The sequence below is a fragment of the Bactrocera oleae genome, chromosome 4, assembly GCF_042242935.1.
Source record: "Bactrocera oleae isolate idBacOlea1 chromosome 4, idBacOlea1, whole genome shotgun sequence".
In the NCBI taxonomy this organism is placed as follows: domain Eukaryota; kingdom Metazoa; phylum Arthropoda; class Insecta; order Diptera; family Tephritidae; genus Bactrocera; species Bactrocera oleae.
In genome coordinates this window covers 35244728-35263270 of record NC_091538.1, presented here as the reverse complement: position 1 = coordinate 35263270, position 18543 = coordinate 35244728, and the positions used below count along the sequence as shown (strand labels likewise).

At 36.3% G+C, this 18543-nt stretch overlaps 1 protein-coding gene across 4 annotated transcripts in view; it reads left to right on the top strand.

Annotated features, from left to right (window-relative positions):
- The window catches only part of LOC106622802 (m-AAA protease-interacting protein 1, mitochondrial), a 47424-nt gene that overhangs the window by 11252 nt on the left and 17629 nt on the right, over positions 1-18543 (top strand). Inside the window, exons 3-5 of one of the 4 annotated variants that reach the window (XM_070108910.1) lie at positions 7926-8221; positions 12177-12235; positions 12338-12448. In XM_070108910.1, coding sequence (XP_069965011.1) covers positions 7926-8221; positions 12177-12195 — 315 coding nt within the window. In that variant the 3' untranslated portion in view covers positions 12196-12235; positions 12338-12448. Of the gene's footprint in view, positions 1-7925; positions 8222-10596; positions 10648-12176; positions 12236-12337; positions 12449-18543 lie in introns of those variants that run through there. The other 3 variants (XM_014242107.3, XM_036366641.2, XM_014242106.3) reach the window with 3 other exon arrangements.

Sequence of the window (18543 nt, the reverse complement as noted above, 5' to 3'; positions counted from 1 at the left end):
CTGTCTGTTCGTCCATCCTTGCTATAACTTAAGTAATAATGGAGATATGTTAATGAAATTTGGTAAACATATTCTTTGGCAAAAAAGTGAGAACGAGTTCGTAAACGGGTGTAATCGGACCACTGCCACGCCCACAAAACGCCAAAAATCAAATGCCTTTAAATTGCCATAACCAAGCCGCAAATTAAGATACAAAACCGTAATATTGTACGACGAACAGCACTAATGAGAGGCATCTGTGGTTTGAAAATTGTTTAAAAGTGGTAAAAGTCTAAAATTGTCAGAATCGGACCATAAGTCCCAAGACATATAAGTCCCCAGATAGGGGAAATGTGGCGCCTATGGCTGGCTGTTCGGGAAGAAGGTTTTTTTAATTTTTTTTGTTCGTCAAAAATAGCTCGGTCAATGCCCACATATATCGGCCTATGTGCTAGTTATTTTAATGAAATTGAAAAAGCGTGTTTTTCTAATAACAGAAATGGAGAAAAACGGCGGAACCTTGCCTTAGCCCCAATATAACTAATATTCAAAAATTAATGCAATCAACCTTCCAGAAATGGTTTTAGTATAATTTTCGCTGACGAGAAGGCAAATATAGTAATAACACTAAGTGTGTGTATGACCTTCAAAATAAGTTCATATGATAATGAAATTTCTTAATATAAAGTATGCAAACACCTAAAGGTATTTACCCAGCTTTGATCCTTGTAAGTTGCACTAGTATGAAATGTTTGGTTACACCCAAGCTTATCCATTCCTTACTTGTTTTATATTTTTCTTGTCCTATAGTTCTCCTATTTCTGTCCAGCTACTTTCTTAACCCGCTTATTTTTTCCCCTCATTGGTTAGATTCTTCATTTCTTGTTTTATTTTTTATCTAGTTTCCTTGATATTTTTCTTGCGCTTGTTAATATAACTTAGATTTATTTCCCGCGAGGCTACGTTGTTGTTAATGGTTCTCTGTGGTGGGCGCATCAATTCCGTCAGCTTTTTTTTATTTAGCCCTCCCCCCCAACTCCGTCAAACAGTTTTTGTGCGGTTGTATCGTTTTCGGTCTGCGGTCTGCCATCTTGCAACGCTGGTGGAGACAATCGGAGCTGAGTATCTTTGTAGGCTTTCAGTGCGACTACCAATTTATGACGAGTAAATGTTGTTGCAATTGTAACTATTGCCTGTGTTGGTGTTGTTACTCTTTGAAAACTCCATTCCTTTTTTTTCAGTGCATCGTGCGGATGAAATAGACAGAAACGGGTTTCCTCTCAGAGGCTATGCTCCTAACCTAGTTCCCTGAAGCCTGTCCTTCGCTTTTCCTGTCCCGGAAAACACGACGCTACTAATCTGAAGGGGCGGGTAACTGATAAACAGCACGACTGACATCTCGGCAGAGCAAGCTCATATCAGCCTATCTATTTCGACAAACGGGGAAGTCGTTGTTAAGATTTCAAGGACGCTGACCAGGAAGCCACTCATTGCGGGCTCGTGGATCCTGGATTTTTGTATTACTCATCAAGCCTGTGTATGATGAGGAGGCGGTGTCGATTTGGCACATTCACAGGAGATTCAGCGGATTTGCTAGCTTTTATACTGCATCCTTCGCCCAATGTTGAGGATTGCTTTTTTATTTCACAGGAGAGCTGTCTCTTTATCTCTGGTGTCCAGCGTTGCCGTTTTGGTTCGATCAGACCAAAATTGGTAGTTTCATTTGCTGTTGGTAGTTTGGTTGGTAGGCAATTTTTTTTAATCAGATGTACATTTTTAGAATGAAAGTTAGTTTTTAGATTTGTTCGCTCAAAGTTATGAATGAGAACTATTAGCTTAATGTATATAAAATAGGTGAATAAACTCAATGAAGATTCTTTAGACTCTTACCGCTGGTGGGAGAAATATAAAGATCTTCATTGAGCTAAGAAATATTTCATTCTAACTTTATTTTATTAAATTCATCTCTTATATACTATTTACAAATCTTACTATCTAATTATATGTATATATATGTGTATATTTGTAACTATCGTTACACGACATGAGGTTGTTTTTAATTGTACAACTCAATCTATGTGCGTGTGTGTGTTCGTAGGTTATCTATTTTATGTGATGTGACATATTTAGTGTTCAAGTGCACAGAATTATAGTGCATAAATGTATTTTCAGAACTCTATTTTTATCAATGCATACATTTATTTATGTATGCATATGTATTACAGCATATAGTTTTATGTTTGTTAATGTCTATATGTAAGTTTTGTACTACCTCAGCATTATTAAAGATAAGCTTGTTCAAAGATATTTGAACAATAGGAGATCTAACTATAATTCCATTAGTTCTATATGTTGAAACGGTAAAATACAGATAAAAAGTGTCAAGAATTTGATACATTCGCGCATTCCGTCAACTCCATGCATCAAATTAAAAGAAAGGGAGGTCATGGGCGAATAAATACGTTAGTTTTACTTTAAATAATTGTTAACATTATACTTTTCAACTTGATTTTATGTGTAACAATAAAGTAGCTAAAACCTAAGCTAACAAAGTCATATCGACGTCAGGTAAATAAAAACTTAAACTTTTGCGACATGTGACAACTTGACTAACAGGCATCTCACTTTGACCGCTTAGAACGTCGGTCTGTTGTGGTATATAAAGCTCCAATATAATAGATCATAAGCCCCTCACAAACCGATAAAGTGCTTTGAGTCTATCACAAGATTGTTGAGACGGCTAATGTCAGTTTTGGCAATGTCTTGTGGTTCGCCGAAGGTAAGACTGCCGAGATGTTTCAACCTGTCTTGCAAAAGCTGGACAATAAAGGAGAAAGTGCCTGGATGTTTACACCTCACCCACCTCTGTACAAGTTAGACAAGTACCGGCCGATCAGGATTTTAGGCTTACCGCATGTATGCCTATCGGACAGCGTCCTGTAAGAACCCCTACGATTGTGGCAGGAGGGCAAGTAGTTCAGTAGATTTCCTGTGGTGCGAGGTTATTGGTTAAGTGCTAGAACGCAAGACGCCATTGGAGATTCTACTCGCTCCTATTCCGATGTGTATGTGGCAAGGGTGCCCTCTGACTAGCTCATCGGCTTAGCGGTTGCCAGTGATTCCGCTATGACGAGTCTCATGAGGAAGTAGCTTGATGCTATTTCTAGTAAGGACAAACACTCCTTGACAAGCCGTGAGCGCACAGTTAGTGAGCTTAGTTCTAGTATTGTCGCTCTGTTGTCGAAGTAAATTCTCACCTGAAAAACACTACAGTGGTCAGGTAGCCTACATCTAAGATTGACGGAGAGCTCCTTACAGCCCGCCAACCTTCCCTCCTAGCTTCAACCCATCCGTGAAAACGCCCACTTCGCCTCTCTTCCAGCGACTTCTTCCCATCCGCATATCCCTAGCTGGTATGTGAGCAGCGAAAAGCTTCCACGAGTAGCCTCTGCGACGCAGTGATCCAAGGTTTCAGGAAAGTAGTTGAAGGAGGAGAGAATTTCGGCGTGTCCTTGTTCTTCATATACCCTTCTCTGAGGATATGGGCGCACTTGTCACGGGAAAAGAAGGGTGTGCATGTTGCTAAATTTAATAGACCTCTAAGGTTTATTTGTATGTATTTGTTTATTGTATGTATATCTTCCAAATGTGATCTGAAAACGTAATGTTTTGCTGATAAGAAAATTTGCAACAGATTTAATAGGTACCCAAAGATTTTCTCAAGTGGCAACACTGCTTGTGTCAACGATCATCCTATCCTGATTTTTTGCACATCTAGCAGTGTTCTTGCTTCTAGTTTCTTCACCTGGTTTCGTATAGCTTCGGAAATATCCTCTTTGGTGGTGATTTCGTCTAGATCACGAATTTCTACCACGACTTTGCGTGTAAGCGCCTTGATTTGTGCCTGGTCTCCTAGAAGACTTATCTCACTCTTAAATTCGCTCATACTCCCCATTTGCGTTTCTTCTAGTTCGAACAGTATTTCACCTTTGGCTGTCTTCCTAATGCGTGATACGCTTTCTCCTAGTTTCTTAGTTGTCTCCGTAATTGTAGTTTTCAGGAGGGCATTCCGTCTTGTTTCTTTCATTCCTGTGTGCTCCTCCAGGGCTTTTGCATAGAGCCTTGCTATAGAGTTGAGGATGTCCCTCATATTGTTGTTGATGGAGCGCTGCGGAGGACGCATTGCTTCAGTCAGTTCCTTTATAGCATTTCCTAGCTCCGACATGTAGTCAACACGCTGTTGCACTACTTTGGCTTTGGGAGTGTTATCTTCGGGGTTTAGGGGGGTGGGCCGAAATATACCAGAACGGGTATACGGACGATGCCCCAACCCCAGTTGCCTGAGGCCAGTCCTTCGCTTTGCCGGTCCCGGAAAATACAGACGGACCGACGCTCACCCTTGGCAACGTTGGCTATTACTCCTATGTACAATGCACACTTCCTGTTCAAGGACCGAGGGTGCTGTTTCCTGATACACGCCGCAGCTGATACCTCGGCAGAGGCAAGCTCACATCACCCTTTTCATTTCGGAGAAGTCGTTGGCGAAGGTTTCAAGGGACTCCCAGTATGCCGTGTCGTGTACCGGTTAGTTAGTTTTAATCAGCCGCACCTAACATGGGGAAGAGACGCTGACCAGGAAGCTGCTCATTGTGGGTCCGTCGCGCCTGGATTTTCGTATAACTCATGCTGCCTGCAAGCCGTTCGGCAATACGCGACCTGACGGATTACTCTTCAAAACTCATCCCTAGAAAAAGGGCAATGATTTAATATAAAGTAAACACGTAATCAAGGGCTAAGATCGGGTGTAACTGAATATTTTATACTCTTGCAACTTCCAAGAATCAAAGCCAGGAAAAATCCTTCAGGTGCTGGCAAGATTTTATATTAAAAAATGTTGCGAAAGAATTTAACATTCATTATTTAAAAAAATGGTGAAAAAATGTCAATCATGACTGATATTGTTGTCGTTGTTGTTGTAGCGGTAGAATTTTGCCGAGTTGACAGTCCTTGACCGGAAAAAACGGCCATGACTTATATTTAAGGCCATTAACTTAGACCATATTTTATTGTTATATTTTAGTTCGCGTCAGCTAATTATTAAAAACATTTTAACTAAGATGTATGTATGTATGTGATATCAACTCGACCGAGGAGGCTAAATACATATATTGTGTTGAGGTGGAAAACGTCAACCAGATGATCGGAATTCATTATATCTAATTCAGCGCTAAACCAAATAATTTTTTAGAAAACTTGTCCATTTAATTTTATTAAAATCTCTCATTTTGGCCGACCTGAACGATTTAAAGTGATGGAAGGTGGAAAGACGGAAATCATTATATTGGCTATATTGGCGGCAAAGAAATGGACGTCTGATTGCATTATTTTGGAAATTGCTCAGGTATACTTGAGAACGTATTTTCAAGCAATTTTTTAAATATATGACACACACTGAACGACATATTCGGTATAAAACTTATTAGAAAAACGATAATTATTACATGTATGGTAGTACATGGGAGTTGGGGGGTGCTTCCTGGGTTTCATAAACGTACCTCGCATACCATTGCCAATCTATATGGAGTAAAGCCAGCTGACTTTTCGAAAATTCATATATTAGTTATATGGGGTCTAGGTCAGGTATTCACCCGATTTTATCCATTTTAGACACAATGATATCCTAAAATTAGTCAAATACGATCTCTTTTCATTAAGATAACTCACTTATTGGCGGATATATGTGGTATAAAGTCAACAGGAGGTTTGAAAATCTTTATATTAGGTATATGGGGGCTAAGGGAAGTATTTACCAGATTCAACCAATTTTTGACATTCAGACATACCATTATCAGAAACGGATTCTTTCCGAATTTCAATCATATGTATATCTCACACATTGGCCGATATTTTAGGTAAAGAGTCAACCATAGGGATAGAGGTCCACATATTCGGTACCTAAGTGCTGAAACAGTTATGGTTCGATTTGGACAATTTTTGGTTATAAGGTGGCACACTCAAAGATACCATTCATGCAAAATTTTGTCCCGTTATATTAGTTGGTGCTTTATATGTATACTGGAATGTGAAACAATCAGATGGAATTTAAATTGTGTTTTATGGGAAGTAAGCGTGGTTGTAGTCCGATTGCCTCTATTATCGCACTGTAATATAAGAATATTAGAATAGTGTTATGTACCGAATTTGGTTGAAATTGGTTGAGCAGCGCCCGAGATATGTGATTTCACTTAAAAGTGGGCGGTGTCACGCCTATTGTATATTTTTGATACCGATTCCTATAAAGTCCTGCCGTCCTGGATATAAAATTTAATGTCTCTGGCGTATTTAGTTACTGATTCGCCCAACCGTTACTGGAGGGCGTCGTTATCACTATATTTTACCTATTTTCACCCTATCGTAAGAAGTGTTGAAGAGATTTGTCCTGTGCAAATTTGGGTGATATAGCTTCATTTGTTTAGAAGATATATACATTAAATTTATTTGGGGGCGGGGCTACGTCCACTTTTTAAAGATTTTCAAACCGCATGAACATCTACTTGATGTGATTCATTGTGCTAAATTTGAGTTCTGTATCTTAATTTACAGTTTAGTTATGGCGAATAATGGCGTTTTGTGGGCGTGGCACTGGTTATATTACGCCCATCTATGAACTCATCCTTCCTTTTTTTCCAAGGAATATTTGTACCAAGTTTAATCAAAATATCTTAATTTTTATCCAAGGTACAGCTTGCACGAACAGATGAACAGATAGTCACCCGGATTTCAACTCGTCTCGTCATCCTGATCATTTATATATGCATAACCTTATATCTATCTCGATTAGTTTTATGATTACTAATCCTTGGAGATTCATATAAAATCAATTGAACAAAAAAAAATAAGTTTTATTAATATATAATATAATCTAGTGTCTGGCCGAATTTATTATAACAGAAAGGTGGTCTCAGTAAAATTTTTTCTAATATTTCGAGAAAACCCCAACAATTAATATTTTATAAAAGATCAAAATTAAAAACAAAACCTTTTAAGCACTAGTTTTTCATGTTTTCAAAAATTTACCGATCGGTTGTTACCAGTTCAAAAAGCATATTTTTGAGAAAAGCGCATTGTGAGGTAGTACGTACGTTTCAGAACTTCCGAGAACCTTTTGCTAATTATCGAATAACTCGAAAAATATTTGTGAAAATTTCTTAAAATTTTCATAGAATATTTCTAAAATATTATACTTTGAGAATGCAAAAACAAAAATCGATTTTTTGAAAACTCTGAATGAAGTAGATTTTATAATTCTTTAATTTTTTCGCTACTTTCTTCCACAATAATGAAAAGTTGCCATTACTGCTTATTTGAAGCAATTTAATGTTTAAATTGTATTAGATTACGAAATTTTTAGTTTGTTACTATTGGCTATTAAATAAAAAGACGAAAATCCAATCAGATTCTGTGACACCATTGAAAATTAGAGTTGGATCGCAATTCCGACAATTAAGTAAATTTTATGGATTCCACAACAATTCTGAGTAAAAGATTTTATCTATTGTTAATTGAGCAACAAGTTTCTTATATTTCAAGTCGTGGAAGATGAAAGACTTCGAATTTAGGCATTGATTGACGTTTTCGAAGTCAACCAAATATAAATAATAATAGTTACTTGTGCCCTTTGGAAGTCCCATAGCTTGGTAATTGGTTTATATATAGATGGAGCATGATTAAAGCAGACGAAAAGTATAATATGTTCTTATGCCGATCTATTAGTTTTTGAAATTTTTGAAATGCCATTTATATTAATTTATAACCTACTACAAAAGTCTACTTTCGTATTTATTTGTTACAATTTTCTATTAATAGGGAATGTAAAAGTTTTTTTATAATATAACAATAAGCCAATTAAGCAGCTTACATAAATTTAAGATATTTAATTTTTATAGATTATTTCTAGAAAACTGTTAAATGGAGAATTTGATGCATTAAACGGCTTCGTGTCAAAAGAGGCCATCAATGAGTTAAAACCCACTATACAGAAACTATCTGTGGCTCAAAGGAAACAATTAGAAATAAATGAAACCGATATTTACTTCGCTTTCCCATACCAAGTGGGTATAATATTTGACGAAGAGCAAGAGAAAATACAGAAGCGCTGGGTTGAAATAACAATGGTCTTCCACGTACTTCGAGGACTTACGGAAATGCGTAACCGCGGTGAAGAAATTCCTTGGAATATGGGGCAAGTATTGAAGAACGATTATAGTACTATACAATTCTTTACATATTTGATCGATTTTTGCAAATATCGATTAGATATGTATGTTATGTCTGTCAATAAAAAACGAATCATTATAACTAATCTTAGAATAGGTTCAAATATCGTTGTTGAAATTATAAAGCCACGATTTACAATATAAAAGCTGTCTTTGATTAGCCAGGCGTGGAGAGTAGCGAATCGAAAAAACTATACCAGATGCTCAAATAAACGAGCATCACTTGTGGTACAACCCTGCGCTAAAATGTCTTATGACACGTGCGCAATAGTGTTATGATTCTTTCTTAGTGGAGAAATATTTTTATTTTTAGTTTTGTTTTTTATACATTACTAGATTTGATTTTATTATTGAATAAGTCTTAAGTTTCAAAAACAAAAGAAAAAGAAAGAAATTTGTATTTTCATTTGTCATTTGAACCGTTCACTATAGTAAAACAGATCTAAAATATGCAAAACAAAACTTGGTAGCATTGAAATTAGCAGTTATACCACTTTAATGAGGTGTGAGGAATACTCAATTGCACGAATTCGATAAGAATTTTTTTACAAGAGAGCAGGAGCTAACAGAAAAATGGCGAATCGAAGACAGTTAGTAATATCGTAGTTACATATGATCTCATGGCCAAAGATATGGTATATGGACTAAATATGTTTATACATGTGCGCATGTTTCAAAAACATAAAAAACTGATGGATTAACTTATGCCGAAACTGTGTTTAAAAACTGGAATATTCATATTTGAATTGCAATAAATGAAGTAAACTGTTTATGGTTCCAACCAAAGCTCCTTGTGGTGATCATCACTAATCCTTAAAGACAAAAAAAATTAGTTTAACTAACATATGATCTAGTGCCTGATTTAAGCTTTTTTAATTAACAATATGGCGGCCTCTGTAAAATTTTTTCAGTAAAAACCCAAGAGTTAATTGTTTATAAAAACCGGAATTAACAAAAAACCTTCGATCAGGCACTAGTTCATCATGTTTTCAAATAGCTGTAGACATTTCATTGAAAGCTACTGAGCAGGTTTCCCTAGTTCAAAAAAATTGTTTTGAGAAATCGTATTAAAGTTTCACACTCTTCGATAGCAGCTGCTGCTATCTATCTGCTTTCTATCGTTCCAGAGCACCCGAGAACCCTTTGTTAATTATCGAATAACTCGAAAAGCATTTGTCGGGTTTACTTTAAATTTTCAGAGAATATTGCTGAGATATTCAGGCAGGTTCTGAAATTCGCGTTAAAGTGGAAATTAAAATGAATACAAAAACGAGTTAATTTGGTTTTGGTGTTCTGAAAAACGAGAAATTTGTTTCTTTTCATTCACGTTGTTATTCTATCATACAACTGAATAAAAGCTTTCAAATTATTTTGTATTAAAATACATCAAAATAATAATAAAAATTACCGCGTTAAGTATATTTGCAACGATTGTTACAGAAGATGAGCTGAATGCAAAAGAAACTACTGGCCCATTTGTCTAGCTTCAGAAATGTTATGAACAATTTTTTTCCTAATGAAAGCCTTTCAATCCGTCCAAACCTGATGAAAATAAGCTTAATAAAACTTCTTTAGAATAGCAAAATTACTGGTTTTTAACTTTTTCCAGCTAGAAATATATTTTTTTCTTTGGTTTTCAATGAGACAATACTTTTTTCGGAAATTATTTTTTTGCTTGATTTGTACTCAGTTTGGCTTGTCATTTTATAATGAACAGACCTGCTCAGGAACAAAGTTTTAAAATCGTTCAAATTCAACCAAAATAATAGTTCGATTCGCGCGACGTCGAATATTCAGTCGATATAATCGTCCAGAAGAGTCGGTAATTCAGTCAGATCGGTTTCACACTACGTTTACTCTAGTGGCGAATATACATCCTCAGATACGCCGTACAGTGCGTACCGAAAATGCTGTTGCTACTGTGGAGCAGAGTATCTAAGGAGACCCGAATTAGTCCATCCGCAAGGACCTTGGTTTGCGGGCTTCCAAAACTTCCTTACTTGAGCCGGCGGTCACTTGCCCGAAACTATTTTAAACACCCTTTACATTAAACTCTGTTACCGGTTCCTTACAAAGCGCATCGACTTTTTTTTTGTCACTCTTCGCAAAGCCTTGGGCCATGTCTCTATGAGCTTCCATCAATCGAATAATAATAATTGCATCCTAATCTGCGTTTTTATGATTTCCCCTTGAATAATAAAAAAGTTACTTTTATTATGAAAATATACTATTTTAAATATTTGTTCTGCATAATTTTAGCACTTAAATTTACTTACATGTATCACACAATTTATGTGAAGTGAATCTTAACCGAATCTTTTCTTGTGAATTCGTTTTTCAGAACACTAATTTTCACTCGGATTTTATTTTGAAAAAAAAAAAAAAAAATGGGGCTAATAAATAGTGAAAGTGAAATATAGTACACAGAATGTCGTATTAAAAGTGGATTTGCTTGAAAAGAAGAAATTGTAAATTGATGTATGTATGTAGATATGTATGCAATCATGAGGAAGTAATGGAAATAAAAAAATAGTAAATAAGCTTATATGTAACTTGTAGGTTAAAAATTATAATCTTATTACAATAATTAGAAAAAAACTTGGCGCAAGGACTGGTGAAAAAGCGGTAGCAGAAGAAAGGAAAAGGATGGAATAATGAGATTAATATCCTCGGATCGAATTCTCGGATGACGACACACAATATCCTTAAGGGGTTAGGGGTAGTCAGAGGCACGAAAAAATGAGAATTTTCAGTAATTTTTTTTTTTTTTGCTATTAAAACATGTTATTTTACAAAAGTAGTAATATGGCATTATTATACAATGTTTTGACTTGAAGTCACGAACATTTCAAAAAAATGTATTAATTTCCAAAGATATAGCTGTCTGTGTTGACCCAGTTCCAAAAAAAGATCATTGCGGTGATAATCATAAGTCCTTGGAGATTCATCTAAAATTAATCGGATAAAAAAAATTAGTTTTATAAATAGATAATCCTGAACCAGATCGAATTTTTTTCAAGATTTTTGGGAAAAATTAATTGGTCTTAAAAAATCAAAATTTTTGAAAAAAAAATCCATCGATAAGGCCCGAGTTTATTATATATTCTAAAATCTGTATCAATTTCATTAAAATTTACTAAGCGGTTTTCGAGTTACAGTTGTCACCAGTTCAAAAAGCATAGTTTTGAGAAAAACGCATTTAAAGTTTCACCTACCTGCTCCCAAGCGCTTTGAAGTGTCCGAGCGCGCTTTGTTATTTGTCGAATAACTCAAAAAGTAATTATCGGATCAACTAGAAATTTTCAGAGAATATTTTCAAGATATTACACTTAACGAAAATGCAAAAATAATTGATTTGACAAAATGTAATCACTTTACAAAAAATAGATTAATATAATATTATATTTTAATCATATTTTGTCAAAATTCCTCATTCCATTTGGCACAGAAAAATTTGAAATTTATTTACATTATATTAAAAGAGCCACCGTTTCTGAGATATAATAAATCGAAAAGTTGTTATTACCATAATATGCAAAGTTTCCATAACACCTATGAGATAATGCATTTGGCGCGTTTTTAAACGTGGCCTATTCCACAGACCTGTTGCGATTTTGTTTAGTTTGAAAGTGTAGCATAAAATGAGATATTATCAAGGGTGTGAAGTAATGAATATATTCGTGTGTTTCATAACCTAAAATCATCACCTTAAAAGGTAAAATAACTTAACATCATTTTCCAGGATAAGGAAAAACTTGGTTTCATCTTGTAGCAGAAGCTTTAAACCTTCTATACACCTATCTATATATCATATCCTATAGAAAGTCGTAATCAATAAAAAACTTATTTTCGGATTTTTTGATGATACGTGGTTTTGCAGTTTAAGTGACGAAATACGTCTTCCTGTTCTTATTTTTTCAGGATCAGAACAGACATGTGAAATAGGCCTATTGTGGAAACTACGTTAAGAAAACACTGAGGTAATTTTCTGTTTCGCTTTTATTTCGGTCGGAAACTTCATTTTCTCATAGTACGTTTTCCTATTATATCATAATTCCTTCTCCATTGTATACAATTCGTAGGGTGAGCTAACTTCTTCGTCAACTAACAAAAAAAATTTTAAGTGGAATTCTAGACAAAAATGTTTTCAAGGTTTTTGATTTATAAATCTTAATAGACAGTTCTGAACAAAACACCCTGTATTTTTTTAATTTAAAAATAATTAATCTTATAGCTATCAAAACTAATAGATTTAGGCAGATTATTTTTGGTTTTAATAAATTCGCACATAACATATAAAGTTAGCTTAGAATATACTGGCCGGCTGTTACGCCATACATATACATACTGGTCCTTGTAATGTCACATGGATATTCAGTTTAATTCGAGTTGAAGTATTCATCATACAGGATGTCAAGGCTTTTTGCCAGCTTTATGAGAGACTTTATATTTAATTTCTTGATTCTTCATCTAGTCCCTTGAACTGCAAAGGTCCTAGATGTCTAAGACGAGTTCTAAATAAGGCTGGATAGAAGCAGAGGAGGTCTTCCAGTGTCTTTCTCATTGTCTACTTTACTGTACTTTCTACATGTGTCGTTGTTACTAATGTCCATCCAGCTGGCATGTGATGCATAGGCTATCAGCTTGTGTGCTTTCCTTTAAAATTTTTTCAAAAGCTCATAAGCTAGAAGTGTTCCTGCATGCGCCTATCTGAGCAATTTGACTTCGTTCTATTCCCCATTAATTCTGCAACTCAGTGCAGTCCCAGTGAATCTACCCTTCCTATAGCCGTGCTGCTTTTGATATGCTAGCCAATACAAGGTTTTCTCTAATGTTGGCACCTGGCTTCCTTTCGAATGTCTTCAGAAGGAATGACACCAATAGGTGTATATTCTTTTGAATAACGGGGAAATTCTTTGCCCATCCTAGGTATGAATACCGTCCTGGCCACTCATCAAAGGATAGGTATATAATTAAGTTTTCATATATTGATATATTAGTTAAGTACTCTTTATTATACTAGTTAAGTAGGTCTTTATATTCCCTCCAGCAGGATACTATCTATACGATTTGACGATACGACAGTTCTTAACACTACGCCTAAGTGATCCGAACTCACTCTTTATTCCACTAAGGCGGCTTCGAGCCACGCTTGGCATGTACCGGATTGCTCGCGATATAATACGCTTTTTTGAGAATGTTTGTAAGTGTGCATATCCGTTCCCCTAGTTCAGAGGTTGAGTCACATTCCTCGAGTCTAGTTAGATTACCTATTACTATATTCCTGTAGAAATCTCACTTAGTGTACTTTTCATTTCTGAAGGTTTCACTTTTGCTGAGGGCCGAGAATTCTGCTTGAAATACACATATCTTCAACAGTGATTCATCATCATGGGGCATGTAACAGGATGCAGGGAATGGTGTCTCATCCTTGCCATCCTTTACGGCTCGGTCAGGTCATCTGCGGAGAAATTTAGATCAATATATGAAAGTATACTTTTCTTTACCAGTATAGCTGTTCTCGCCTGGTTTGTTCCACTCGAGAATTATGTATAACAGAAATCTGCAATGAGTACTAATAAAATTAGTGCACTTAAGTCATGAGCTATAAAAATTGATGCAAATGCGTACTCATTCTCATATAAAAAATTACTAAAGGCCCTAACCCAATGCTGGCTGGCTTTACTTGCTTACTTTCGCTTGACATACATTGAATGCTTGTATGACCAAAAAAGCGCTTTGAACGCTGTCAAAACAATCGGCTGATTCGAAAAGAAACTAAAGAAAAACGGATGCCACTCACTTAATATTTGGTGGATCAAACTAAACCAAACAAAACATATGTAATAATTTGTTATTAAATGTTATATAATTATTCACAAATTGTTAATTTTCTGCATACACATATACAGTCCTGCGCAAAAAAAACCGGACAGTTAAATTACCCCTATTTAAAGATCTTGAGTCTGAATCATCTTAGCGGCAAGTAGTTTTTCCTGTGTATAAAAAGAACAGTTTTGAATATATTTGTATCATTAATAAGCCAATAAGTGAAATAGTTTATTCGTGACAAGTGTTTATATAAAAAATATGCCAAGATCGAAGCAAATGAGTGATGCCGTTAAGGGAAAAATTGTCGCATCATCGCAGCAAAAATTGTCTGTACGTCAAATTGCTGATAAAGTAAGATTCAGCAAATCATCTGTTGGAAATTTTTTTAAAGAAAGTTGCAGAAATGGGATTAACGGAGCAGAAAAAAGGATCTGGACGACGAAAAAAGACGACGCCTGCTAAAGGCCGGACGATTAAGCGGGGAAGCTCTTGGATGCATCTGGCGTCGAAATAAATTCATCTTCTATGCGTAGGAGATTGATAAATGCCGGACTTTAAAGAAGACATCAGTGCTGAGCACTGGAAGAATGTGATCTTTTCGGATTAAGCGAAGTTTAACCTCTTTGGATCGGATGGTATCCACCATGTGGGAAGCAGATCTGGTGAAAAGGCATTTACTACCAGTCGTCGAAGAGCAGTATTCTCTAAGAACGGACGTTATATTTCAGGATGATTCTGCGCCATGTCACCGATCTCACAAAGTAAATTATGTTTTTTTTTAAATCTCACAAGTGTTTATTTTTTAATTTCAAATCAAAAACCAATCATTTATTCTTTATTTGTTGCAGGTAAAAGAATTTCTGGAAAAAAACGGTATTGTCCAATTGGAATGGCCGGGTAATAGCCCCGACCTAAACCCAATTGATAACCTCTGGGCCTCTGGGCCGTTGTAAAGAAGCAGGTAGCTGAAAAAAAAACCTAAGAAAAAAACTGACCTGGATAACATTATAATGGACACTTGGCACAACGGTATTTCGGAAGAATTGTTACAAAACCTGGTTACATCAATGCCGAGACGTATTAAAGCGGTAATTAAGGCAAACGGTGGCCAAACATGGTATGAAAATATTGAAAAAATGAATTCAAACATATTTAATAAATTCGATATTATGACAAAAAAATGGAGTTTCCAGGCTGTCCGGTTTTTTTTGCACAGGACTGTATATCAAATATTTTAAATATTGTATATTTTAACTAGTTACTCTTACTAGAATAAACATATGCGATAAAATGTTGTGTGTAAATGTAGCAACATACATAAATTAGTAAATTTCGCCCAATTGGCAACTATGGTTACAATATCTACTGGCAAATAGAACATAGATCTATTTAAAAAACTCGAAAGTATTTCTACATATATAAGTGCCGGCAATTTATGACTCTTTCGAGTGTGAAGTAACAATTTGATTTTACTCACTTGCTCATGGGAGAGAATTAAAATAAATTTAAATGAGTTCAGTATTACTTTGATCATGCCGTGTGCTTTTGGCGTATGTACAAATGTGTGTAAAATGTCCTCGACTGACATGTTTATTTAGAGGCTGCCATCCTCCTTGCCGAAGTTGGTAATTTTAAGCACCCTCTAATCTTTCGTCCGCATATCAAGATTTTGCCTATTGAGGTGGCGCAGTGCATCTGCAGTGCTGAAGCCCTGGACTTTAAATGTTCCTGCTTTTCGGCTAAAATCCCCTACTCGATCCCATTTGTGTTTCGGATCCGTGGACGTGAATTGCGTCTGCGACATGTAGTATGCAAGGCCTTCCTCCTTTTTTCCCCCGTAGCCCAATCCAATTTTTTTCCCTCTTTCTTCGTCCGGTTGGACTTGCAGCTAAGACTTTCGTGGACTTTGACCGTTTCTTTTTAAGTGGCTTTCTTCTTCAACCTCTTATTGTGTTCAGCTCTATACTAGTCTTTATAGCTAGAAGCTTCCTCTTGGTTGTGTTGACGCTTTCGAGGTCGGAGAGTTCATGGACTGTGGTACCTCTACGTTGTAAGGCGGGTTTGGCAGTAGCACTACAACCGCTGTGAACTTCTTCATTCACAGCATAGGTATGTCCGCTGGAAACACAGCAAGTAAACTCGTTGTGCCCACCGGTGAAAGCAGCCACCTAACGAGGTTTGGTCTGATATCCCAGCCCGCTTTTCTTCCTTACTAGCCTCCATGATGGGTTTTATCCTGTACGCATAGCATTTTATACCTACCGCCAGGTACCTCATTAGCAATGGCTGAAGTAGAGAATTTTCGCCGACCTAAGGTTATATTAGGTGATAGAATATTTGTATTTCAAGGTAAAGATTTTTTACGCTACAACACTTAAACGTTTTCCTTTTCTTAATTAGGCTGTAATTGTCAAGTGATGGTGGCCGTGGACATAAAAGTGCTTTGGGTGTTTTTATATTTGGCAAGTAGACGCAAATTCAGAATAGTAAGCAAAGTCAATAAACTTCTCCTTGATCTTTCGAAGACAGAGACTTTTTCCCACCAACACTGGTGGAGTATAAAATACTCGAAAGATACGGTAGTATGGTATATTTATTAATACGGTAAAATACTTGTATGTCGATATCGTGCTATACATAGAGCATGCAGATCATAGCATACAGGTCTAAAAATGTTTTGGAACATTTTTTCTCAAACACATAAAAAAATTCGACTTATTTCATAAAAAGTATGTGCAAAATAATAAACAAGTTATAGTTTACATATAGGTTTATATGAATTAAAAAAATAAGCGCTTCCACAGAATCTTTACTGAAGTCTTTGGTTACTGTTGGAGTAAGAAACGCTAGCTTTCTAACTTTTTTTTTAAATTGTAATAATTGAGGATGTGTAAATGCAGCCAACGAAGACTTGCATGCAAAAAAACCAAAGTAAAGCTGTACTATATATTTCCATCGACCGACCGAATAACTAAACTCCGATAAGCACTTGTTAGCAATTTATTAGCGAGTGATTTATTTTAAGTGTTGATCATATGTATACACATATTGTTCACTTTACAAAGTTTGGGCAAATGAGACTAATAAAGAGATTTATGAGTACTACAATGCATGTATATGTATTTGGGCGTTTGAATGTAAGCAATGTAAATGAAATGTATATTGACTAATATACTGTCGGGAGCACAGGCAAATGTCATTAGGGTGACCCAACATCCCGGCACCGTTGAAAGAACTACCTTTCAAGAAATCGGAAGCATGGCTAATTTATGTATTGGCCTATAAAGGGTTCCATTGGTAGTTCGAAGATTCGACTCGACCTAGTCTCCAGCGGTGCGGTGGCGGGTTGTCGTGATGTATGATCACTAAGGCACCCTCAATGAGATTAAGTGAAGGTGTTGTTCACTTGACATGTTTGCTTGATGGCAGTGATTGTGTTGTAGCGATAAAGATGTGAGACGGTCTACAGCTTTAGTGAGTGCTCAGGCAAGCCACGTAATGAATCACCGACTAGGAAATGCCCAGCTGTCAGTGCATCAAAGTGGTTAGGATCTGGTGGCAGTGTCGCAAAAGATATCACATGATATTTTACGGCGACCATTCATTCGCTTCAGTGCATTTAGGAATGCGTTTGTTGTTTAAGTCGGAGAACACCTCGATGTTAGTTACGAGGCACACGAATACAGCTAAGTATGACTTGCAAGCTGGTTTTCGTTGAATTCGAAGATCTGTATGTTTGGTCCACAAAAGTCGATTCCATAACGTTCAAATGGGTGGATTGGCTTGTAACGACCACAATGCACGCAGGAACGAACGATGCGACGAACAAAACTAGCGTTGGCAATCAAAAATTCTAATCTGACGAAGGCGACCAATGCCTTTGGCCCTGCGTGAAAATTTCGTAAATGTCGTCATCGAACGATACGACGAACAACATCTCGTTGACAATCCAAAATTCCAATCTGATAAAGGCTACCAATGCCTTTGGGCCTGCGTGAAAATTTCGTAAATTAGGTATCAAACGTATTTTATTGCAAATTGAGAATTGCTGGGTAATAGAATCGAGAACTTCCGGGAGTTTGGTAAGTCTGATAATCCAAACGCCCACCAATCTTCACGAGTTCAAAACTGGTTACGTTATCCAAAAATGGAATGAGAAACTTCAAGTTACTTTTCAGAGCTTAGTTTTTGCGAAGCAATTGAATGTCGGTTGAAAACTTCTGTTGCTGAATATAGATAATGCAATAGGATGCGCGCTTTAATTCGTAAGGAGATGGCGTTTGCTGTAGGCTTTTGTCTGCATTTATCACTGAACTGAAAAAGCCAGGCGATGCGACGAAAACCATATACCATATCGAATATTCGAGATCAACAGCAGCGCAGCCTCCTTGGAAGGCAGCGTAAAATAGTTTTGTTTTAACCAATGTAGAACTAATTGCCAGTCAATACAAAAGAA